A 26278-nucleotide genomic window follows, 5' to 3' on the forward strand; every position below is an offset into this window, starting at 1 on the left:
TGTGTTCATTGCAGCTTTATTCACAGTGGCCAAGACATGGAAACAACCAAAGTGCCCTTTGATAGATGATTGGCTAAAGAAGATGTGGTACATATATACAGTGACATACTACTTAGCCATAAGAAAAGATGAAATACTGCCATTCAAGATAGATCTTGAAAATATAATGCTAAGGAAAATAAGTCAGATGGAAAAAGCTGAGAACCATATGATTTCACTCATATGTGAGATATAAAACTGAAAGCAACAAACAAGCAAGACAAACAAAAACTCATAGACAAAGACAACAGTTTAGTGGTTACCAGAGGGAAAGGGGGTGGGCAAAGGTAGATAAAGATAAAGGGGGTCAAATATATGGTGAGGAAAGGAGATTTTACTTTGGTGGTGAACACACAATGCAATGTACAAATGAGGTATTATAGAATTGTATATTTGAAATCTATATAATTTTATTAACCAATAAATGCCAACCCAATAAATTTAATAAAATTAAGAAAAATAGTACAAATAATTCCTGTATGCCCTTGACCCAGAATCCCCAATATTAACATCTTATCACAGTATGAAAATCAAGGAATAAACGATATAACACCATTATCTAATCTAGAAATTTTATTACATTGTGTCAGTTTTCCCACTATTTTTTCTAGTTGATCCAGCACTGAGATACATGGTGCATTTTGTTGTCATCTCTTTTTAGTCTTGTTTAATCTGGGACACATCATCAGTCTTTGTCTTTCATGACTTTGCATTTTTGATAAATTCTGGCCTGTTATAATGTATAATGTCTCTCGATTTAGGTTTGTTTGATGTTTCCTCATGAATAAACACAGGCTATGAATTCTTGGCAAGAGTGCTACAGAAGTAATGTTGTATTCTTCTCAGTGCATTATATCAGAGGTTATATGATGTCCTTGTGTCTCATTATGGTTGATGTCAATTGTGATCACTTAGTTAAGGTGGGGCCTGCCACATTTCTCCACTGAAAATTTGTTATTTTTTCCCCTATATAATTAATAAATATCTTGTGGGGAGCTATCTTGAGACTATGTAAATATACCAGTTATCAGAATTGTGCATGCTAATTTTAGTATATACTGATGATTCTTACTGGGAACAATTATATGGTAGTACTTCTCGAGTGGTGATTTCCTATTTTCATCATTCTTTCCAAATTTATTAATTGGAATTCTACAACAAGAAGAGCTTTGAAGAGCTTTTTTCTTCTCTCTCTCTCTCTCTCTCTCTCTCTCATTCTCTCTCTCTCTCTCTCTCTCACATACACACACACACACATATTGCTACCAGGAGAATATTTTTGAATTGCCCATTTTAATTATTTTCTTGCATTAAGTTTATAATTAAAAATTTTAAATTATATTTTATGGGAAAATTTAACCAGACTTTCTTCTTCAAGAGAAATTGTCAGTAGTTTTTCTACTAACACCTGGGCCATCCACTAAAGAAGAAACTCTTCTGAATGATCTTTCTGTTTCTCTTACTATTTCTCATGCATTGTAGAAACAGTATCCATTGCCCAACCCGCACCTAGTATGTAGATTTTCTGCTTATACAGCCACCTCATATAAGAGAATCCCACCTCGTCATCTACTATTATCCCTCTAACTTGGGTATATTAGTGTTAATTTATCAATGTCCCTTACACTTACCTCCCAGACCAGGTATTCTTTTAGCTCAGAATTCTAGCTTTTGACATAATTTATTTAGCTCAGAATTCTAGCTTTTGACATAATTCTAGTTTCTAGGTACAGGTACAAGTTTTTTCTTAATTTTATGTTTAAGGGATTATTTCCATAATGATATATCTTTTATCTAAAAACTTTGATATTTCAAAGATGTCTTAATAGTTATATATAAAGCCAGATCTTTATAGAATCAGTTAGTAAATTAATCCAGTTAACATTTAATGAGTACCTGCTATGGATATAATACTTTATGTGCGTCTAGGATTTAATTCTGAAGAGTTATCTTTTATTATCTACATTTTAGCTATGAAAATAAGACCTGTACATATGTAAACCTAATAAAAATATTAATAAGAAACTATGAGTCTGTGATCATATAAATTGCTGATGTCTAGTAAAATAGACAATATCATAAGAGGAAGTCATCATAGCCAGGTCTTTGAAACTCAGCATGAATTAGACAATGATTAGGAATCTATTTGACTGGAGAAGGAATAACAATGACTATCACCAGTATGGCCACAAAAGTAGATTCTGTATAGTAAAGGAGTGAGAAGTGTGATTAGAAGAGTTGATTAGATTGTTTGTGGATGGCCTCGAATGCTTAGATGATGTTTGTGCTGAAAGTAATATGGGTTTGATATGGTAAAAATTGTTGTGAGGTTAGAACAATAGCCAAAGGCAAAGAGAAGTAGCCAGTTAGGGCATCCTAGAGGAATTCAGGTATAGGATGGCGTGGATGTAGACTTAGACTGTGACTGGTGAAGGATGTCACAAGAGAAAACCAGCAGGACTTAGTAACTGTTGGATGAGTTGTGTAAGATCAAAACAGTTTTGCTAATTAAAAGGGACATTGTGTATGAGACTGCTTTTTCAACTTTCTTAAGTTGTAGAATTTATATTATGAATGATGCTGTAAGATAGTAAAGTATGACAGTATGACAAGTCCCAGATCTAGAAATAATTGACACAATAATGAACTGCTTGTTTCTCAGCCCAGACGTCTCGTGCTTTTGGCTGCCCATGTTTTACCCCCCTGCACTTTGGCTCTGAACACTGGATAGTTTGGGTCTTTCCTATTTAGCAAAGTAACCGTGCTGCCCCCCAGAGTTTTATTGACCAATCTTTTTTCTTAATTACCTCATTCCACAAACACTCAAGCACCTACAGTGTGTGCAAGGCACAGAGAATAAAGGAGATGAAAACTGCTGTGTGATGATTATATTAGTAACTAAACTCATGTGCATTTTCATGAGTATTTTATTATCTAGGTTTTGGAGACAGTTGTTTCACTCAAATGAACAAGAGGAAAATGCTTTTATTTGGAAGATGACTTTTGTTTTTCTTAAACTCTTTCAATAGGTGACTGACTGCTTTTTCCTGCATTTTAGAACTTTACAAACACCAAACATTCATTTTCATCTCCACTAGGGGACAGTGTTTTACCATTAGATTTTTTTTCTTCCATATCAGCAAAATGTATACAGATATTTTTAACTTTGATATTATCTTAAAAATGTAACGAAATCTGCAACTTAGGATTTTTGTAATTGTATGTTGTATGGATAGAAAGATATGTAGGTCTACATGTTTATATAGATATAGATAGTACACTTTTATTTGTTTAGAGTCTTTGAAATTTTGTGGTGTTTAGGTAATTTTTGCATAAGTTCACCAAAACAAGAATGTATGGAAGAAGAATATATTTCAAATTATAAGCATTTGAATTTCAAGACAGCTTTGTAACTCTTGGAAATTGAATTAGATTTTAGGTATGAAATTTGCTGAGACACGGTAATGTTTACCCTTCAAGAGGGCTCTGTAATCTCCTGAGACATCTAAAACCTAAATATATATACATATATTTTAATTTTATGATTTTCCTTTTAACAGAGCACATTGCATTCTTGAGGAATGATGTGTATGGAGGATGAATATCTCTAAAAGTTTTCCTTTCAGTCTGTCTATAAAGATTTGGACAACAATGACGTCATTGCTTTTCCTGCTATTCTTTGAGACCACATTCTACAAAATGCATGTAAATTTGATTCTAACAGCATACCATAAATTTGTTTATATCTCTAATTCAAATACTGAGAGCTGTGTAGTACAATGATAGGGTTTAATGTTTTAAAATATACCTTTTAAAAAGTTCTTCAAGTTTATGTACACTTGTAATAGTTTTGTCAAAAGTTGCCCTTTGAGAGAATTGAAAGGAATGGTTAGTAAGTAAGACATTTTGAAGACATGGGCATTATAGAAAATTAACATTTGTGTACATGTGTAAGGTGCAACTTCTTAGTAACTTACTTCTGGAACTGCAGGCTTTATTTGTGCAAATCATGAGATGGATGGTGGGGGGAGGGAAAAGAGCTGCTGTGAATTATGGAGGTACTGCTATCATTCTCAAGCTTCTGTGAAAATAATAATCTACTTTCTCTGATTCCCCAAATCTTGCCAAAGATTTAGAAGTTCCATGAGAATTTCTGCAGCATGACTTTACTCCTCTACTGAAAATGAGAAATATATATATAACCATCATAAGGAAACCTACCTATCAGCCAAACCCCCTACACACACACACACACACACACACACACACACACACACACACACACACATCAAAGTCCAGGATTCAATTGACAAGACTTAATTACTATCAGGTAAATTTAGAATTACCTTATGTGTTTAAACGATAATGGTAATAAGAACTTTTGTTCATATTTTATCTAAGCATGGTATATTTCATTCTATTCTTGAAATTACAAAGAATGGAGAAATAGATAAATATGATACTATTTTAGGTAAAACTCGTAGTGAATTCTAATCCTAAATCAGTTTGAGGATATAGAAAATTAAAAATAGCTATTTTATATTGTTATTTTATCTAACATTCTTTCTAATATTTTAAAAATTTGTTAGAAACTCTTAAAGATCTCAGTGTCTCAATGAACAATTGTTAATGTACTGATAAAATTAAGTACATATTCTTTGTTGTCCCTTTTAGTTGGACTTTCATGATATTTTTCATGAAAGCTAAGACTGTATGCATTATTAATATGATTTTTTCTTGGACCTTTTATTGAAAACTAGAATATTCAACCAAAAATGCTTTTTTTGGGGTAAGATTTTGAAGATTTTTAAGGAGATAATGTTTCCTGGAAATTTGGACAATATTCTGCGTTATTGATTTAATCTGATAACAAAACAAAGTTAGCTCCTTGAATTTAAAGTCTTGAAACTAAATTTTAAAATAACTTATTTTAGTTTTAGAAGAATAAATTATGTTCATTATGGAAATTTTGAAAATATAGCAAAACACACAGAGGAAATAAAAATAGGTATAAATTTGTTATCCGAAAATTACTCTTATTAACATTTTGATATTTCCCTTCTCATTATTTTAAGAAATATAACTACTCTATTTTTTACTTTTCTGACTGGTTTCTATTATATAATACAGTTGTAACCAAGAAAAAGAGTGAATGCTGTATTTTTTCAGCTAGAAGTTATATTTTTATTATTTTATAAAAGGTTGGCATTGTTATGAAGTGAGCAGATAAAATAAAACAAGTAATTATAATTATGACAATAATGCAGACTTATCATTAAATATATTCTTTTTTTTTAATTTAACAAATACATGATTTTCGTATGTGGGTGTGTAAACACTGGTGTGCCACTATAGTTCATGACCTTTATGGCTGGTGAGTAATCAAGGTAATGAAGGTAAACCTGAAGCATGGAAGTTGCTAGAGTTACAGACAGTAAATAAACTGCTGATAAATTTAATTTTGGTAATTTTTATCTTTTATTGTGGTAATTTGGGTACCCCCTTTTCCTGCAATGGAAGGTCTAGCTTATCACATTGATATGCCACAATGAAAATTAGTAATTATTTCTTGTTTCCAAAATATCCCTTGTCCATTCTGGACTCCACAATTGAACACACACCTTTTTTGAAAAATAATAGATTTTGTATTTTAGATTTCAAGAAAAATTGAAATGATTGTACAGAGTCTTCAAATGCCTTATTCCCAATTTTCCCTATTAACAACTAAAATCTATAGTTTATTCAGATTTTCTTAGTTTTAACTTTTTATTCCAGGATACCGTTATGACTTTTAGTTGTCATGTCTCCTTACGCTCCTCATGGCTGTGACATTTCCTCAGAATTCCCTTATTTTTTGATGAACTTGACAATTTTGAGGAGTACTGGTCAAATATATTGTAGGAAGCCCCTCTATTGGAATTCATCTGACCTTTTTCTTGTGATTAGACTGGAGTTATGGGTTTTGCAGAGGAAGACCACAAAGATAAATGCCATTTGTATCACATCATATCAAGAGTACATATTATCAACGTGATTTTCAGTGTTCATGTTGATCTTGCTTACTTTGTGTCAATGTTGAATGTTTTATTACATAATATTTGGAACACACAAGGAATGTATTATGTATATCTATACATACATATGTGTGAATGGTAATGAAATGACCACTTATGATGCCCCTTTCCTCAAAGATTAATAATACTGTTTTGCATCTCCACTGGAATCAAGAAATGCTTTTAAAAGATCTATTTGAGTTTGCATTTTTAACCTGTTTTATCAATACTTTTATAGAGATATGGAATGGTGATATTAGTTTGAAACCCATAAATTATTTGACCAGCTGATCTTTATACATACCAGAATTTTCTGAGTATATGTGTGTCTCACCATTTCGTTTAATCAGTTTTTAAATTTCCGTATTTCTCAATGAAGTGATCAGTGGAGCTGAGGCAGAGAGGAAAAACAAATATTTAGGGGACTAACATAAGTTCTCACTGAATTCTAATGATGTCAATAAAAAATTGCAGAAGTAATTGAATTCTTAAAAGAATATTCTTAAATTTTTTATTAACTAAAAATATATAAGTTATAGGGCTATCAAAATGAGCATGGAAGATTTATTCCAAGATATAGAAATGTGACTTTTCTAGCCCTAGAATCATAAATAGGTTTTTTTCTATTCATATCTTCATTTATTATTGTGCTGCTTTCATTTGACAAGTATACACTGGTTTCAAAGAGGCTATACAGATAGCCTTTTTTTGTTTATTTTTGAAGGGGAAACCTTAATTGTCATCATCCGTTGTATGTCTTAATTTAATAAATAAGACTGAGGGGTAGATGTATATTATTAACCCTGTGACATTGTAATTAATTAATCATTAAGAGTAACAGATACATACCTATAGTTGGTTTGTATTTTGTTCAGTTTTAGAATACTTTTTTTTTTTTTTTTTAATGAACAACATGGCATGGATGATATCTATTCTATATAAATGAATCACATTTTAAGCCCAAATGTATTTGGCTTTCTAATTATTTATCTTTATATGATTTAAGTCTTGTGATATTCTAGAAACCAGTAGACCATTTGAAATCCAATATTGAAATGTCATTAAAACCAACATGAAAGAAGCCAAGTAGCCACCATCCAGCCCCTTGTGCATCTTTCCCAGCTTCACCAGAGAAAGTGATGGAAAAGAGTAGCTTAACAGAGGTGGGCTCTCACCACCATCCTCATGTATGAGAAACTCAGGGCTGGGGCTGGTGGAGGCCTGGTGGTGGCAGTGGTAAAGCTTCGAGAACATTCTTCTTTGTACTATTGTTGAGGTTTCTGGCTAAATATGCTAATAGGAGTAAACAAAGTAACCAGATAATGGCCATTGTTAGCAAATGACTTGAACTGAAAGGGTGATGATACCTCTATCACAGAGCCTCCTTTGCTTTGAATTTGTTATAATTTATGGAGTGTTACCATGTGTTAGGCATTGAGCTAAGTGTTTCATATTCAAAGATAAAATGAAAAATTCTTCACATCAAGAAACATCATCTGGTGGAATAAATGGACAACTAAAAAGACTTAGAATTCAGTGTGTTAAGGAATTCACAGCTGTGGAAACATAGCCTCACCTCACCCAAAAGAGGCTGGAGGACAGGAGCCAGGATGGATTTCAAGAGTCGCTGATATCTGGGTGGAACCACAGAGAAACTACACTCAGCTAAGCTGGGAACGGAGTGGGACAGCATTCCTGGCAAAGGGATTAGCTGGTGCAAAGGGATGAAAGGTTAGGAAAATGGCTTGCTTGGGCAATCGTAAACACTTCTGTGTGGCTTGGAGATTTGAGTGGTTTTAAGGGAGAAGCTGGAAGGATAAGACTTTCCATTACCGGGTAAAGGGCTCAGACTTGATCCTGAAGTTTAAAGGTGGCCTTCAGAAGATTTCAGGCAAGATTGTGATGTGAACAGATCTATATTTTAAAATAAATATTTTGACTGCTGTGTAGGAAATAGGGTAGAATGGTATAAGACTTTAGAGAGACTGTTACGAGATTGTTCCAATAATTCAAGGCAGAGGTCTTATGCTGGCAGCAGCAGTTTGAGTGGAATATATGGATTCAAAAAATGTGAAAGAGGCAGAAGCAGCAGGTCCTAGTAATATATTGAACATGGGGATAAGGTATTAAGGAAAAGGCCAAATTTAGAGGTTGGTTACTAGAGCCCTCTTTTTTTAACATAGCACAGTTATAACACAGAGACCTTAGCGATATTAGCTCTGTTTCCACTTTCCCTTTTTTTTCATATTATCATCCCCTCATGGCTTCAAGAAGCTTCAATAATTAGAATAAACATATTTTAATAGGCAATATGATTTCAAAGGCAAAACCACAGTTTAGCAACTTGTGAGATAACTGATTTCACGAATTTCGCAAATTTGCCTGATCTTTTCTTCACAAACAACAAGCAGGTTCCTCCCACACACCAGTACTCATAGTTTATAAGTCTGTTGTTAGAGACATTCAGAAACAAGGCAAAGAAAGACTTGCGTCATTGATGAAATATTCACACTTCAGGGAAGAGTGAAAGTTGGTCAGATACTGGATTAAATGAAAATAATCTTTTATACTGTTAGCATTTGAAATTGCATCAGTGTTTTTCTTGATATCTTCATCAAATTTTTTTTTTGTCTATAATGAAAAGTGCTTGCAAGAGAATTTCTCCTTTATTTGAGGGACCAAGTCTATCCTTGTGACTATGATCTGGGTTCTATAGAATGCTGAGTCCAGAAAGCATTGAAAAGTGGTTCCTGGAACTCATAGAAAGAGAGTAGTAGGCTCATTGTCAAGGGCTGAGGGATAGAGGAAATGGAGGAGATATTGGTCAAAGGATACAAACTTTCAGTTACAAAGGAAATAAGTTCTGGGGATATAATGTACAACATGGGGATTATAGTTAACAATATTGTTTCCTTGAAAGTTACTGAAAGGGTAGATCTTAAATGTCCTCACACCCTCCCACCAAACGGTCAGTGTATGAAATGATAGATATGATAACTATTGTCTTAATCATTCCACGATATATATGTATATCATACATCATATCATTGTGTTGTACACCTTAAATTTACATAACATTATGTGTCAGTTATATCTTTGTAAACCTGGGGGTACTTTAAAATAAAAAAAACAAACAAACAAACTTAAAAAAGAAATGTAACTCTACTAAATTTAACGTGTGATGTCTTTTCTTTCTAAAGTAATTATTGTTTTATCCTTTCTTTTTAGGAGAAGCAGAAACTACAGGACAGTTTAAGGCAAGGTGCCATTATTATTGCCAACTTAATCAAAGAAAGAAATTCTGGACTCGTTGGTCAGCTACTGGTAGCATGAAAAACACAGAGACAGTTACCTCCTGAGTTTTTAGAAATGTTTACCTAAGTATCTCTTTTGTGCTTCCTCTCTATTTTATGTGGTAGAATGTTTAAGTTGTTTTATGTCTTATGATTTGTAGGATATGATGCTTGGGTTATAAAAGTTGATCAATGTTTATATCTGTGAAAAAAAATTTACTTTTGTGCATGTCAAATTAAATTGCCTGAACTGGAAAAGAATAAAGAAGTGGAAGGTAATTGTCTCATAATCTTTTCACAAAGGCATGAAAGATCAAATAGATATAATGATGAATGAGCTAATCCACCAAGGAATAAGAATTTAGAAAACTTGAACTATTATCTCTGTGTTAATTAGTAAATCACACTATAATGAAACTAAATGAGATTCAGAATTATTCTTAATTCTAAAATTGTCCTCTACCATAAGATATTGTGTTCTGACTTTTTCATATTTTTTTAAAAAAGACAATAGCACGGAACTCTGGTTCAGATATCTTCACCACTGGCCTCATATTACTCTAATCCCTAATGGAGATGTAACCTCCTCCTGGTTTTCTGTTGTTTTAAAATTGGATGTTTCTGTTTCCTTGGTTTACGATACATAATTTTGACTCATTTTAAAAGACCTGATTTTTCTGAATAAATTTAAAAGAAGACTTGGAAAGCTTTATAAAAATAAAATTATTTTGATCAATCTTAAATTTTAGTGTTCTTCTAAAAGGCACAGTCATTGCACATCCAAGAACATAATTATTCTTTTGATATAGATACTGGTGTCATTTTAAATCAAGTTCTTATTCTTTTCAATTTTCATTGTGTATACATCCATATTGAATTTAATTATTCTTTTGATACAGATACTGCTCTCATTTTAAATCAAGTTCTTATTTTTTCAAATTTCTGTTGGTATATACATCTTAAATATTGATGATTTTTCCTTACATTATATTTTACGATTATGTACATCCAGTTATTAGAGATGCCTTTTATTTCATATTCACATTTACTTTTTAGAAACACATTAGACCAGATTATTTCAGCACTTAGACTGCATGTGGAAACTATAAAGGTTGCATGAAATGTTTTCTATGAAATATCTACCTTGTAGAATTTCTTAACATTGGATGATTTTTCCTATAGGTCTCAAGTATCTATATTAGTAGGAGAGTTTATATTTTACATTTAAGTAATAGTGAGTAGAAGTAATAGACATGGAATAATTATTACAATTCTCCTTAATGAAATGCGTTGTTTCATTGTAGTTTGAAGCTAAGTTCTCGGGCTTGCCTCTTTGTCTTTGTCTCTTCAGAAATGTTAAGAAATGTAAAATAAATCATTTAATTCAAATCTTATGGGCAATATGGGCAATATGTAGATTTTGGTTAGAAAGTATATGCCGTTGAGGCATTGGGTTGGCAGTCTTGTGAGAAGTTTGCACCTTGCGCATATTGAAGTCTTCAGGCGAACATGTTTTAAGAATTAGAAATTGCTCATAAATGCAAATGAGGAAATGCCATCAAGGTTTTCAAGAGAGGATGGGTGTATGAGACAGGAAACTGGACATATCTAGAGGCACAGCAAAATCACTGTATATGACTTGAGTGCTAGCTAAATTCTTACATATCAGCCTCATAATGGAATGTCATACCAGATGAGAATCTATCCGGGAGCAATTAGTATGACTTTGCCCTATGTAATTGGAAACATTTAGTGTAATAAAATTTAGTTAATAAAATATTCAGTTGTGCCCAAACTAATCACCACGATCATCCTAATTTTATTTTTTTTCCTTTATAGTCTACAGGTTCACAGATTTTAAAAAAAATTAAAGAAATCTCCCCACATCTTTTATTGTTTAGATGGGAAGTGATGGGCAGGGATCTTAACTGCTTTGCCCGGTGCCATTCGGCTGCCTCGTAACAAAAGGCAGGGCCTAAACTCAGGACCACTGATAATATTTTAAGCTCATCTCCCTGTATAAACTTGATTGCTGGCAAAGGACATCCAGTAGAGAGGCTGTGGGAAATAAGCCAGGGCACTGGAGAAAGGGATGAGGAGGGACAGACTGGCCCATTCGCCAGAGGAAAGTCTTGAAGCTTTAGGCTCTCTAAACATCTTTCCAACATACAGAAATTGTAACCTAGGGTGAAGGGAATGGAGAGAATTATTGACCAAGAGAGAAAGATAAATTACTTGTTTTAATTGTTTAAGAAATCCAGAGGTAACTTTACAATTATATCTTTATTGCTACTTCTATAAACTTAATTGCTTTCATGAGAACTGTCTATTTTCACTTTTATTTTCTAAAATCCCTTAAAAAGAATAGTAATTGTGCCTCAGGGTTGCTGAAATTGCTTTCTACCTGTAGAAAATTTTATGAAAAGACTATTTTCTTTCTAAATATGTGCTAGTTAATAAAATGAAATTTAAAGATAGCCTTTTTAGGAATTTAACAGTGTGATCAATGGTTTGATTAATGACTGATATTGGTAAGAGGTAGTAGTTTTCATAAAAGTGGCCAATTTCAGAGCTCTTGTGTTGCAAATAGACTTATTTCAGTTTAAAATCAGACCCCCATATTCTACCTGGACCCATTTTTACTATAGTCACTTTTAGCATTTTGCATTGGTTTAACAGGAAAACTCTTTCCCCATGCTAGGTTTTTACAACTATCAGATTTTCCTATGTGTATAAATGTGCATACAATCATTTTATAAAAGTCAAGTTGCAGTAAAAGTTTCTTGTGTTGAATTTGCAAATTGTACTTCCTTTTAATGTTTAAACTATGTGAAGGAAGCATAAATCATAATATTTTAATTAAAATATTAAGAAAGCCATTTGGAATAAGAAAACAATGAAGTTATTTTAAAAGTTTAATTCAAAAATAAACAGAATAAATGAAAAATACATATGATTTTAGTATTAGTATGGTTTAAAATAAGTGAACTAGAAGTGGCTGTGTAGGTGGTTTGGCACCGTAACATTTATATATGTTCTTACATGTTTTTAGTTTCAAAATTGTGAAAAACATATGGATATTTTTTCAATGAAAAGTAACAAACTACTATTAAAGATTCTCAGAATATTCTCTTTATAAAACAAGATAAATGATTGATAAATAACTAAAATTATTGATGTTTTAAAATACAGTGGCAATTTTTATTGATATTTATTGCATACGTACATATTTTTTCAAACTAACTTAGTCACCAATGAAATAAATATAACATTTTTTTCTGAAATATAACAATGTAATGTTTTATATTATAGATAGAATTTGGGATCCAGATCTATTATTCTATAAATTTATTAAACATTTGCAAAACCCAAAGTCTCAGTTAGATTTTTTCTTTTTTCCTTCATTTTTAGCAGGTTTCCTGGCGATTATTATGGCTGCTAAGGATATAAAAACTATACTCAGACACACTGGAAAAGAGTATTTTGATCACTTAACAGTGTCTGTATGGGTGTGGTAGTTGGAATTATTGTTCAGAAATATTCTTTTCCTCCACTTAGCTTCCCTAGGAGGAATATTTGTCCACCTCTTGACTTTGAGATTCATCATGTGACCTGCTTTGACTGCAGTGAGTCAGAATGGCAGTGTACCCCTGAGACTAGACCTAAGAGACCTTTCATGTTGCTGCTTGCCCTCTTCTACTTCTGCTACCACCAGGAGGTGAACATGCCCAGCCTGGCCTGCTGCTTCCAAAAGGAGAAAAAAGTTCAGGTCAGCTGATCTCTAGCTCATCAACCACTGGATGAACAAGCCCAGCTGACATCAGCATGGCCGCCTAGCCCAGTTCAGTGGACCTCCAGGAGACAGGTGAGTTAAATAAATGCTCATTGTTTTTTTAATAGTAAGGAGTTTTGAATCTTTTTATGGCACATCATTCGGTAACCAAGGAAAGATCTGTGGCAGTGTGCAATGTATTTGCCTCCACAAGTCTAGGATGTAGCTGGAGACACACATTTTGCTAAAGCAGAATGCTTATAAGGAGAATGTTGATCAGAGCAATGATCCTAAGGTGCTGGAAGGTCCTGAGGATTGCCTTCTTCCCTATTTTTGTCATTAAAAGACAAAAATACACCCGAATTTTTTAGAAAAGTTTCAAATGTGGTTAAACTTTCTTGGACCTGAAATGATATTGAGTTAAAATATAGGTGTTTAAAGTGATAGATAATAAAAATAACTAACATTTATTGAATGATTACTATGTTCCAGAAGTTCTCTGCTTTACATGTACATAATTTTTTTTTCCTTTATCGTAACTTTATGTGCTAGGTAGTATAGCAATCTCCCTCTTTAAGATGAGGAAACCAAGGCACATACATTTTGAACAATTTATTCAAGGGTCACCCAGACAGCAAGTGGAAGAAATGATATTCAAATTTGGTTATCTAACTTTAGAGCTTATGTTCCTAAGTATGATGCTGTACAATATTACAAAAGATACTATTTTAAGATTCCTTAAAGAACGACCCTCAAAGATGGGAATCTCAAGTATCTTTTTTCTTTAATAGCAAGAGAAGGAAAATGGTAAAGCCCATTACCTTTCCATGTTTCTATATGCTTCCTTTCCTTTGCCAATTGCCACTCCCAACACACAAACATATTTTGGAACATCCTTGGGTCTGTGTGTGCCAGTAAAAGCTACAAAAACTGATACCCACATTCAGTTATTATCAGTGCCATCTCTGTGAGCTCTAAAGTTTTTGGGATTTCCTCAGGCAATGAATGTTCAGACATACTTGGATAACAAAAGCGTAAGATGAAAAAGTAGAAACAAATGCTTTCTTGATCAGTCAGAGTTGCATGTAGCCATTAGTGCCTCAGCAATGCAAAAGACATGAAAAGAGAAGTTGAAATCCCTTCACCATCTTTACAGGAGAAAAGAAGATAAATGCCTAGGCATGAGGAAGTATGAAGTCTTCCCTTGCCATGAGACTCTCCTAAGAATGTAAGGTTCACAATGTTTGATAGATCAGAAAACTTTGGAGTGAACGGTGCCCAGTGTGATGGGTTCGACCTGAATGGAGCCAGATTGTTTCTCTCTTCCCATTTGAAATATTGGAATCTTTGATTTTTAAAAATGCCTTCACAGCTAAAATGCATTATGCAAATTTATTCTTTACTTAGGATGCTACCAAATAATCTGAACAGTTGTTAAAACATCTGAGTCTATTTAGCAGCATGGATGAGGCCTGGCTTGTCAAATGCAATTTTTTTCTTCCTGTTTAACCTTAATTAATCCTTGCATGGTCTCTGTGAGGTAGATCTGTATCAACCTTGTGATATGACGATTGCAAAAAGGCAGATGCAGAGGTTAAGAGCTCATGATCACCCAGTACACTGGAAGCTAAACTGAATTTGGAAATCTAGAACTTCTGCCTCTACTTTGAAGGCACATTTTTTCAGGGAATTAGATTACAATGAGGAGGGACTGTTCTTTATTTAAGATTTTTTTAAAAAAAATCTGATTTAAATCCACATCCAGAATTTTACCTGGATGCATTCCCTCATTTTCCATTTTGCAAAATTACAGTTAAGCCTAGAGGCAAAAGCTTCAACAAGGCAATCGTAGTGATCTTTTTGACCCAAGTGGAGACATGATTTGAGATTCCAAGTGGAGGCCAATTTTGTAAGAATTTCCCGTAGTCTATAGACTGTAATAATTGGGTTATTTGGATAAGATTTGGCAAAGCATCTAATAGATTAACTGAATGAGGTTTCTGGAGCTTTGCCATTTTGGTGCTATCCATTTTGTTCTTTGTTCTACCTCATTATAAAATGGACTATTGAAATGGACTATTGGTTGGCATCTTGGTATGTCAGGTTTTTCTTTTCTTTTTTTTTTTCCTTTTCTATTCTCTACATCCGAGCCCTTAATTTGGTTGAAAGCAAGCTCTTCAGTCTAAGTGGATAACAAAACATCCCTTTGAGGAGGAGGAAGTAGATGATAAAATCTGCGTGTTACTAATTTTTTCAATAGTTTGGAGGAATTTCTTTTCCATCCTGTGTGTGTTTTTAAGACCCTGTTAAGTTCATAGTTCCTTTTTCTGTTCTTGTTTGAATAGAAAACCGCTCTCCTTAATCCCCCCCTGAGTTTTAAAAATGTATTATTGAACTGCCCAGTTCAGGAATTCAGTTGCCTGTTTTACTGAATGGAGCTATGTATGACCTGATAGTGAAAGAATGCTATTCAAAGACATTTCCGCCTGTTTGTTTCTTGGATCAGTTACTGTTCACATAAATCTGGACAGAAGCCAAAGTATGTAAACAAATTAAGAGTTTTGAGAATCCCAGTGGGAATATCCATAAGTTGTACCATAAATCAGGAATTTAAGATAAGTGCAATATGCTATTATAAAATAGCAGGGGAAGCAACTATAGACTAGATATTCTTGGCTCCGGTTTGGGATCCTTAATGGACATTACAAGATTTGGGGTTAATTATGGGGTAATGCATAACACTACTTCTTTCAAAACTCGTATATGTTGCCTAAATGGAATTTTATTTTTATTTTACTAACTTTTAATTTTTGCTTAATATCAAACAATCTTTCAACTACTGTTTTATATTCTTTTAGCAAACTAAACATATAATATGTAAATTATTAGTTTATTATTAATACAAAATTAGTGACTCTTTTTACACATCTACATAAATCTGTGAATATAGTGAAGAGCAGTTTGATGGATTGGGGATTTTTCCTGTAGAGATTTTTTTAATACACACTCTTGCAACTGTCTATCTCAGAATAGGAATTGAAAATTATGGTCTTTTTATTTCCTTTGACTTGAGAGTTAAAACCTAAATGTAAAACTTTCTCTTAAGAAAGACAACGAAAGACAACTCATAAGTTTAATTTTACCAATATATCTCTTTTAATTTCCTCTTGATTTTCTGTATATGTGTGTGTATAGAAAGAGAAAATGTAGAGAAAGAGAAAAAATATATATTTTTTCACATCAACAGTTTCTTGAGAGAGTTGTTCTAAAACAATTGTGTTGTGAGCTGGTGCTTTGTGTGCACATACAAGAAGAACTTACAGAGATTAGGTATTACTGATTTAGCAAAGTTTATTTGAAAATAAATCAGGAAAATAGAGAAAATATATTTTACATATGTATAATATATATTTATACATAATAATTATACATAATTAACAATGCTCATTTGGCAATGCAGATACAGATTCAACACAATTTTTAAGTGATTGTATAACTTTAATATTGGTGGCCTCACTAGCCTGTAGTGTAAAAATGATTTGTTTTTACTCTTGTTTTCTTTAAACCCAAATTATTAAAACATGAACCTACATGGTTTCTGCCGAAAACTAATCTAATTCACAGTATCTTCCCCAGCAATGCTCTAGAATAAGTATCTCAGTTTCCTTAATCCTTTATTATTCATTGTCGCCATGCTATTACATCCGTTGCTCATGACCCTCATGAGAAGGCCACTCTACCGGGCTCCGCCATTTCCAGGCTTAACTGTCCCTGTGTGTCCCACTGCAGCCTCAGAGTAGGAACCGCCCCTGTGTTCCGGGTATCAGTCTTGGATGCTCTTCCAGCTCCTTCAGAAAGCTTGATCTCGGGTGCATGCAGTTCAAGGCAGTAGGGGCTGGACTCTCCCTGAAACCACTGTATTTCTGTTGTTAGAGGAATATGTGCTGCCATCAAGGAGAAGTGAAGGTAGGTTTGCCACTCGCATCTGGCCCGTTTCCACTGGGCTCACTATCAGTAACACTTTACGTTCATGGAATTTGAGGCCCAGCTATGCCTGGGCCAGAGAGCTAGCAGTGCCTGCTCTCTACTACATTCTTATCCAAAGGACTTGACTTATTTCTTATATTAAGATTAGATACTCCCCAGAATGTGGGACAATCATCCATTCTCTCCAAGAGAAATGCTCATGTTTCCAAATTAAACACAAAATCACATGAATATTGAACATTTCTCGAGATCTGGATTTTTTTTTTTAGTCTTAGCCATGGTCAACTTGTAACACTCAAAATATGGGTTTGTTGTTTTTTTGTTCTTTTTTTTTCAAAAAAACATCTAACTGAGAGAAATATTTTATGAGACTTAATAAAGTAACACAAGTATGGGCAAAGTATGTAAAAGAAAGACTTTGCTCTTTTTCTTTGTAAAGTCTCTGTGATCTTTATTATGGTAGAGTGCTTTGGAGACAAACTAGCTATTTAATAATAATTACCATTAAGTTGCATTTCACTCTTTGCCAAATAATTTTCACATATCTGATAGAACTTTCTTGAGCACTCAGTTATCCATATTTTACAGAAGAGCCTGAGGCTCGTGGAGGCCAAGGGAGGATCCTAACATCACACAGCTTGTCAAGTGGCACTGCCAATACCTAAATCCTGTATTTTTTTTTTTAATTCCCCTACACAGCTTGTCATCAATAGGATCTAAAAATGATCTTAAATAACAATAAGAAATGAATGATAATATATCTGGTGATAAAAATGTTTAGAGTCAACTGTTTCAATTGTGTTCCAGTTTTTGTTTGGATTCTCCTTCTTCTGTGCACTCCAGGCCAGCTGGCAGAGTGGGCCATAAGCAGCAAATGTGTTTCTTGAGAGAGTCATTCGATGAAAACTAAGCAGCAGATCAAACCCAGGTTCCTAACTCTTGAGCATCTCTTATGTTCATGACCTCTGGGACCTATGGAAATTCTGCAAAGAGATAAAAGGCAGGACTTTTATTCTCCATGATACTTTTGTTCTGGAAAGAAGAGAAAAACAAATGAAAATTACAACAGTAGAAGATGATCTGATAAAAATGAAATAAGTGGTATCATTAGGTAGTGATAGGAGTTCAGAGGAGAGAAGCTTCGATCGTTTGAAGTAGAGGATCCTCTGTCTCCTCATGGCCTTAGCCTTTAAGGTTTCACTTAGGTTTCTACTAAACTTTTTTCTCTAAACTTGCCAATAGCGCAGCACATCCTTCTCCGATATTCACATAGCACCATACCTTCACTTGGTATGGATACCTTCACTTACTGTTTACATATTAAATTGAAATGTTCTCTTTATACGTCTCTGCCCTTTTTTATGATGTAATCTCCTTGAGGCTAAGCATTAAGTATTACCTATCTGGTCAGCTTCAGTTTTCATTAAACGAAACAATAATCCGCTAAGGCCCCTTTCAGGCATAAAATTTAATTTTAGTACAGTAGCAGTATCAACAGTTCTTTAATTAAGCCTTTATCTGTTAGAATATAAACTCTTTAGAAACTTACAGACTTGCTTAGTAAGGAAGGCAGAATATATAGTGTCATCCCTTGATGTTTGTGGTGGATTCGTTCTAGTACTCCCATGGATACTAAAATTTGCAGATGTTCAAATCTCTTATATAAAATGGCATAGTATTTGCATTTTATCTACACACATCCTCCTGTATACTGTAATCACCTCTAGATTACTTATCATACCTAATACAATGTAAACACTATATAAATAGTTGTTATAGATATCGTTTAGGGAATGAGCACGAAAAATAGTCTGCATGTGTTCATGTGTTGATATCATAGGACTAACTACACAGTACACTTCAGCAACAAAATAACTTTTTTAATTATCTTCAGTCTGCAGTTGGTTGAATCCACCAATGCAGAATCCGAGGGTACAGAGGGTTAAATGTAGATAAAGTGATATCTAAGACTCTGTTGAAGCATATGTAATCTGTTGAAATCTCAATTCATAAGTTTTTGTATCCAAAGATATCTTTTTTTTTTTTTTTAATCAACTCACCTCTAATTTCAAGCCCCAATCCCATGGAGTAGGAATAAAATCAACCTCAAGCATTCTTGAGACTCTTCTTACATCAGGAATATAAAAGGACCCTGGGTTTCAAGAAGCATCAGAACTGGCCCCTGGTCCCCACTGTCCCTACAGGGCCAGTAACAAAATCTCATTCTCCGTTGTCTTGGGTCCCATCATCCCCTTCTTGGTCTCCAGGTCTCTTTCTTCTTGCCTCAGTGGTCCTTCCTCTCTTCCCTTACCCAAGGATCATTAGTAAATCTAATGGGGTCTGACTTTCACACCAGAAATAGTAGCACCTGTAATTTTAGGTCCTTCCAGCTTCCTCCCTCCCAGAATCCCGGCGATAAGGAACCATAAAACCAGGCTGCTGGCTCAGAATATAAGAGGGAGGAACAAGCACAAAGAGTAAAACACAAACAAGTTACTCAAGAAATTCTGGCTTCCATATATTAAGCATTAAATGAAGGACACACATGATGAATGCCGCTCACTTCAGTGCACTTTTCTGGTCTCTCCCGAACCCCTCCCCCACCCATTGCATATCACATGAACTTCAATCTCATCACCAACTGCTTACTGAACAACATTTGTACACTTGGATATCTTACTATTAATCAAAATTGAAGTTGTATTTCTCCCCAAATTTGTCTCGTTCCCCAAATTCACGTCAGTGTTACCGGTGCTCGATGCTCTTCCTCTGTTGTAGTTTTGGACCCTTTCGTTTAACCTTGTTCCCTATACGACTGCTTATCATTTTTTGAACTATTCACTAAGTCTAGGCTTTTTCCTTAATTTCTCCTGCCATCGCTTCAGTTTATGTCCTCATTACTGTAAGCCACTCACGCCTCATATACCACACAGGCCAGCAAACCACTTAGAATTTCCTAATCTCACTATGTTCTTGTGCCTTGTGCCTTTGAACAGCTGTTGCTGCCTGATGTGCTCTATTATTATATCTTTTTACACACATTTATTTCTTCTATATCTATATGTATTTAGTATTTTCTCACTCTTATAGAACCTACAGTATTTTACCATTAGACAACTTAAGAGTAGAGCACGTGTTTTACACATGTCTATTTTCTTTGAATCTGGAAGATTAAACATTAGTAACAGGTATAAAAGAAGTTATAGGCAGACAGGCAGGCTTAATACTAAATGAGCCTCCCAAATTTTCTTTCCCTTTATAAGCCACGTAAATAATGTTCTTCTCATTCTGCATTTCTGACCCACAGTCTTCAAAAACTCTTGATCTACTTCTCTAGCAAGTAAATCCATCATTTGTCTTTTATTATGGCCCATCATCTTAGTGCGCCTCACTATTTGCAATCTAGTTCTACTCCTTAGGCCAAAAAGCACCCGCAGTGGAATCAAACATGTCGCACCCTGACCATACACCTGCTCTGCACTTTGACTCGCTCTCACCTGGAACACATCACCTGTCCTCTGTCAATGTAATTCTCATTTTCCTTACAATATTAATTCCTGTTTCGGCCAAACTAACATACCTTCCCTGACCTCTCTTTATTCTTATTGTACGTCCAAGGTGTAAGTTTACACCTTAACACTTAGTTTACGTGCTAATTTCTGTAGCATATTTTCTCCTCTGCTTAAGGACAAACACCATATCTCAGTCTGCATCTGGCTGCTCTACAAGGCCTAGAAATGTTTTGAACACACAATGAACATTTCATAGTCACCTAAACATTGATTTTGTAGGGAAATGGTTGTCTTTTTTGAGAACATAGCAGAAGTAACTTGTATTACCAGCTGAATAATCAGGCTCTGCATTAGATACTGAATTTCGTTTCATCTACTGGAGAATACATGTTTGGGTGTGTAACATAAATAGGTTAATCTGTCCCTAATGTAAGCCATTCCTTTTGGTAATTTTACTTTTTAGGCCCTATAATAGGGCCTATAGTAGTGTCTGTGATTTTTATTTAAAGGCGAGCACCTAAATGTATAGGAATTTAAAAGTGTTCTCATACAAAGAAAGGGAAAAGAACAAGAAAGGAAGTCGGCTGTCACATTATTTATGAGTGGCCACTGAGCACCCGATCTGTCGAGTAGGCTCATGAAGAATGCTTAAAGTCCTTCCTACCTGGCATTTGTAACAGGCTTTTAAAATGCTTAAGCTCCTTTGATATTTACCTTTTACTTCAGTCTTTTCTTAATATACACAAAGAATTTAAACAATCTCTTGAAATCTTTTTTATATATCTGCTGCTTTAATGGAAGCTAAGCTCCACCTGGTGGTAGAATTTGCTTTTCTCATTGAGATCTGAGTTCAGCAGGAAAACAAAATCTCAATACATCCATCTATCTCTATCTATCTATCTATCTATCTATCTATCTATCTACCTACCTACCTACCTACCTACCTACCTACCTACCTATCATCTGTCTACCTAGCCTGCAATCTACCTATCTATATGCATACATATTATATGCGTGTCTGTTTTGCAGCCTTTCCTATGTCACAGAAGTTAGGAAATATGCTAATTAATTTTGCCGACATTGATATTTAAAACATGATATTCAGCATTTGATAATTACAAATGTTTCATTACGTTTGAGCTATCTGTAATGACAAGAATAATCTTATTGTGATAATCACAAACCAAGTCTTTCCTCCTATCTTTGTCTTATATCAAAATTGCTTTTCAAAGATACTTAATTTATGCTTTGATGGTAAAGGAAGAATTTAAAGCCTTTTATGATTCATATAAAATCATAAAAATAAAATGGAGAAATGTTTAAAAATATTAACTCAAATCATATCTTAATGCTGGAGAGTCTAAACCTTTGCTCAGTACAGGAGTGTGTTCTTTCTCACAAGCATGTGAGAGCAGTATTATGTATATCCTTTATGTTGAGTGACATTTTGCAGAATTTTACTTTATAACGGATAGAAAATTAGCCAGAATTTATACACTGGAAACCGTCCAGGAGCATTTAACTGCAGATGTTTTTTTATGTTTGTATAAAAATATGAAATAGTTGCCTGTGTTTGAAAATTGAGAATTTTTATTATTAGAACATAGCTATCTAGCAAAGAAGGGCCTTTTTCTTGTAAGGCAAGTGATCTCAACCTGAGGAGTAGGTACCTTTTTGAGGTGGCACACACTCTGATTATCCATAAGCTCTGCTACCTATTACTGCCTCACACTCCACCCCCATTTTCTTTATTGCTTGGCTTCTGTAGGCATTAGCATTTATCACTGTTGTTTACTTTTGATGCCTGTCTGATTCATTCAAAGTCTAATGAAAGGAAAAAAAAAAGAAGAGAGATGTGTCAATAACCACCAAAGATATGAAGGAAACAACTGAAACAAAAAGTACAAAATTGCTTTCTCTATAATTTTGCACATCGCCCCAGTGGTAGAATAGATGTACTTCAAATGGTATGATATTTAAAGAAAAGGAATACCTTTCCTACCTACTGGCTGATGTTCATTTTAAAGTTTTCATTTTCTTTAAAATATTCCTGGACTGGGAAATATCTGAAGCTATGTGATTGATTTTCACTTTGAGGTCATTTTAGTTCTTTTAGGTATCATCGGGTCCAACTGTTGATTTCACAGAGGAAACTGCCCTCTTGACAGAGTGACTTCGACAGAGTCACACAACTCAGCTAAAGATTTAAGGCTAAAATTGAGGCTCCTACACAAATGAATAATTGCCATCTTCACCCATTAAAACCACCTCCTGAACAGTCAATATTAGTACTAAGCTGGTGTAATCACAAAAGTCCTTAAAAGTAGAAATGGAGCCAGGAAGAAAATCAGGGAGGTGTGACTATGGAAGTCTGGTCAAGAGAGATGCAACATTGCTGGCTTAAAAAATGGAAGAAGGGGCCACAAACCAAGGCATGCAGGTATCCTTTATAAGCTGGAAAAGGCAAGGAAACAGGTGTGCCGCTGCAGCCTCTAGGACTGCAGCCCTGCTGACACCTTGATTTTAGCTCAGAGAGATCCATGTTGGAATCCTATCCTATAGAACCGTGAGATAATAAATTTGAGTTGTTTTAAAGCGCCAACTTTAGAATAATTAATTACAGCAACAGTGAAAAACTAATGTACCAGCAAAGACGTTTTAGTTTAAGTTTGCTCTCTGAAGTTTTTATTATGAATTTTTTTCAAGATAGAAAATTATAATACTAAAACGTAATTTTTAGAACAATGCAAGATTCTTACTGCTCTCTTCTATTCTCTCCCTTGTCTTGACGATAATTATTCTAATTCATTCTTAGTCCAAAAATAGCAGGGAGAGAAGGTCATGATTAAAGAACGGTGCTTCTGCAGCATGGCAGGGAGGCAGGAGTTGGCAGATAAGAGACGTATGGTAACAAGAACTAATGATAAGTAGAGGTATCAAAAGATAAAATTTCTTTTATTTTCCCCAAGATTCCCATAGTCTCTACATAGATTACTTAGATTTAAAAATAACATAGGGCAATTTTTCAAATTAATAAAGGTAATTTTGCCAATGGTGTAGAAAGGCCACAGCCAGTGGTGCTATAGATGTAAGGACTCTGGTTCAAGTTCATAGTATATGTATCTTTGAGAATAAAGTAGATTATGGAAGGGGTTGAGAAGGAAGTATAGTCCAGCTAAATTGAGGGATTAGGAGTTAAATGTGAAAGTTTAGACAACAGAATATTGAGAATTTATCAATAGAGATGGATTTAAGCACACAGCAAGTGTTTTTATGTAAATACATGGTAGAATATTTTCTCCAATTTGGAAATGCACTTCTTACAGCAAAAAGCAAATCTATATCAAAACTATTCTAGGTTTATGATGAAATAGTGCTTGAACAATAAAAGCATAAATTCACAAAGGCCTTTCACACCCCAGCAGTTGACCTTAGAAATGGAGAATATGTTTTTAATTATGATCACTTTGGCCACACTATTGCAGTTTCTTCTGAGACATATGAAATTTGTTAGGAAGATTTTTTTTTTCTGTTGATTTTGAACCTGAAAACGGCTGAATTTTGCAACCCTCTAAGAGAGTTATATATGGTATCGATGGGCGCATTGGCTGTCAGATATGTATGGGGTGATAATGCAGTTACGCATATTCAAGGAACATAGAAAACAGTCAAGCCCCCAGACCCAGATCTTCATGTAAGTAGACCTCACAGTAAGCTACTTCTCAGAACTACAATTGCCAGATTTATAAGGAAATGATTTGGGATATCGACTGTATTACATTTAAATAATAACATCGACTAAATAGGCCGATAAGCCGTGGCCCTTATAAATGAATTTTGAAATAGATCTCATTCCTATAGAAAAATATAGTGTTTACTTTCCTTCTGTTATCACCTGTAAATAATTAAAACTCATCCCTTTAATTCCACCTCATTGTCCTTAAGGTTTTCTTTCACTTAACTTGAATCCTTATTACATTTTAAAGTATCAACCTAAAAATAAAATAGCCATTGAAAAGTTTCTCGTATTAAGCTCATAATTTTTCATAAAGCTATTTCTGGAAGTACGACAAACTTTCATTGGTTAGGATCACACAAATTTCACTCATTGCCTTGATATTCAAGTCATTAAAAACAGCACATATACAGCAGCTGCTCAGTATATGAGTGAATGTACTAATAAATCAGTATATCCATCTTTTCAGTTGATTAGCACTTTCTCTAGTTTAGCCAGAAGGATTTAAAGGCTCTGTTTCTTCAGCTGGTCTCAGTTTTACGTGGGGCTTCTCAGAGTAAAATTTCTCTAAGTTTAAGATAGTTCTAGAATTTAAAGATAAATATTTTTCAATATGGCCTCTGAAAGCTAGACAACTATGTAATCTAGTGCTTAGTCCAAGAAACCAAATTCCTTTCCCATACAGAAGAGACATCTAATTGAGAGGGCATGTTAGTCTCCAAATGGCAGTTTCTGAGGGGTTTATAAAAGTTTTTGTATGGTTTTTCCCATGGTAGTTGGTAGTTTAGAGCCTACCTTCCCCCACTCCTGGTTCTCCTACCCCACCCACATATAAATTGCTTCGTTAGGCAAACATCAATGCATTGTCCGAGCAATCGAATCTGCAAAGGAATCTTCTACCATCTAGCTGTCATATCCCAGGACCTCTCCTCAACCTCATACCTGCCCCTCGCCCCAGGAATTGTGTTATGATTTTACAAAGTCATGCTCCCCTGGAGATGTAGGATAGATAAAATTAGTACTGTTATAGAAAAGGTCTTGTAATTCTCCTCTGTGGTAGGTGGCACTTTGCTTTTGGGAAAGGGACGAACTTCCTTTTCTGAGGGGTAGTGGGTCTGGGCTTCGTCTTTGGTGTTCCTACTTCTTTAAATATCTTTCTTCCATCCCACATTGACAGTGCCCTGTCTGCCAAGGCTTTCTTCACCATATCATATCATAAGACCCGTCCATATTGTCATTGCTCTCTGTTCCTTTCTAAAGCACTTCGATCAGCAGCAGATAATCTGAAAGGCAAGTTAATCTGTCATATGGTAGAATAGGAATCAATCAATATTGGTAAACTCAAGCTTTAAGCCTGGAGCTTTATCTTCATCACCTTCAAGAAGGCATGGCTTACACATCTACTCAGTTGTAGGTTCTGTGCTAGCTCAAAGGGGCAAAGGGACAGGAGGAGTTTCCTCAAGGGGTGTATAACACAATGGTTGGAATGTCAGTATGAAGGCTTTTAAATTGGGGAGATGGATTTGAGCATATGTAGGATAGGTACACTTTGAGTACCTTTACTGTGACTAAGTTCTGGTACTTTGTACAGAAATTTTTTTTACTCTTTAAGCTATATGCCCCTCGAGGTCTTTTAGGTTCCATGCAGAGCCCCTCTACCCCTGATTAGCAAAAATAATCAGTTGCACTAGATCTTCCATCCCAAGGAAATGAATTATGTACTTTTCATACCAAGTGAAGGAACATTTTTTTTAAATGCAAATTAACAAACATTTATTGGACATATTTGTCTTGCTCTTGGGTATAACTCTCGGTTTAGGATATGATGGGCGATGGTATTATATGATATGTTCTTATTTTGTTAATCCTACCTGAAACAATATGTA

General features: G+C 34.4%; 1 protein-coding gene across 1 annotated transcript in view; it reads left to right on the top strand.

Moving 5' to 3' along the window:
• Window positions 1–10128, top strand: part of ISPD (isoprenoid synthase domain containing) — a 247969-nt gene extending 237841 nt beyond the window's left edge. Inside the window, exon 10 of the mRNA XM_011362888.2 lies at window positions 9321–10128. Coding sequence (XP_011361190.1) covers window positions 9321–9425 — 105 coding nt within the window. The 3' untranslated portion in view covers window positions 9426–10128. The remainder of the gene's footprint in view (window positions 1–9320) is intronic.
• Window positions 10129–26278: the final 16150 nt, after the last annotated feature.

The sequence above is a fragment of the Pteropus vampyrus genome, unplaced genomic scaffold, assembly GCF_000151845.1.
Source record: "Pteropus vampyrus isolate Shadow unplaced genomic scaffold, Pvam_2.0 Scaffold4, whole genome shotgun sequence".
Classification (NCBI taxonomy): domain Eukaryota; kingdom Metazoa; phylum Chordata; class Mammalia; order Chiroptera; family Pteropodidae; genus Pteropus; species Pteropus vampyrus.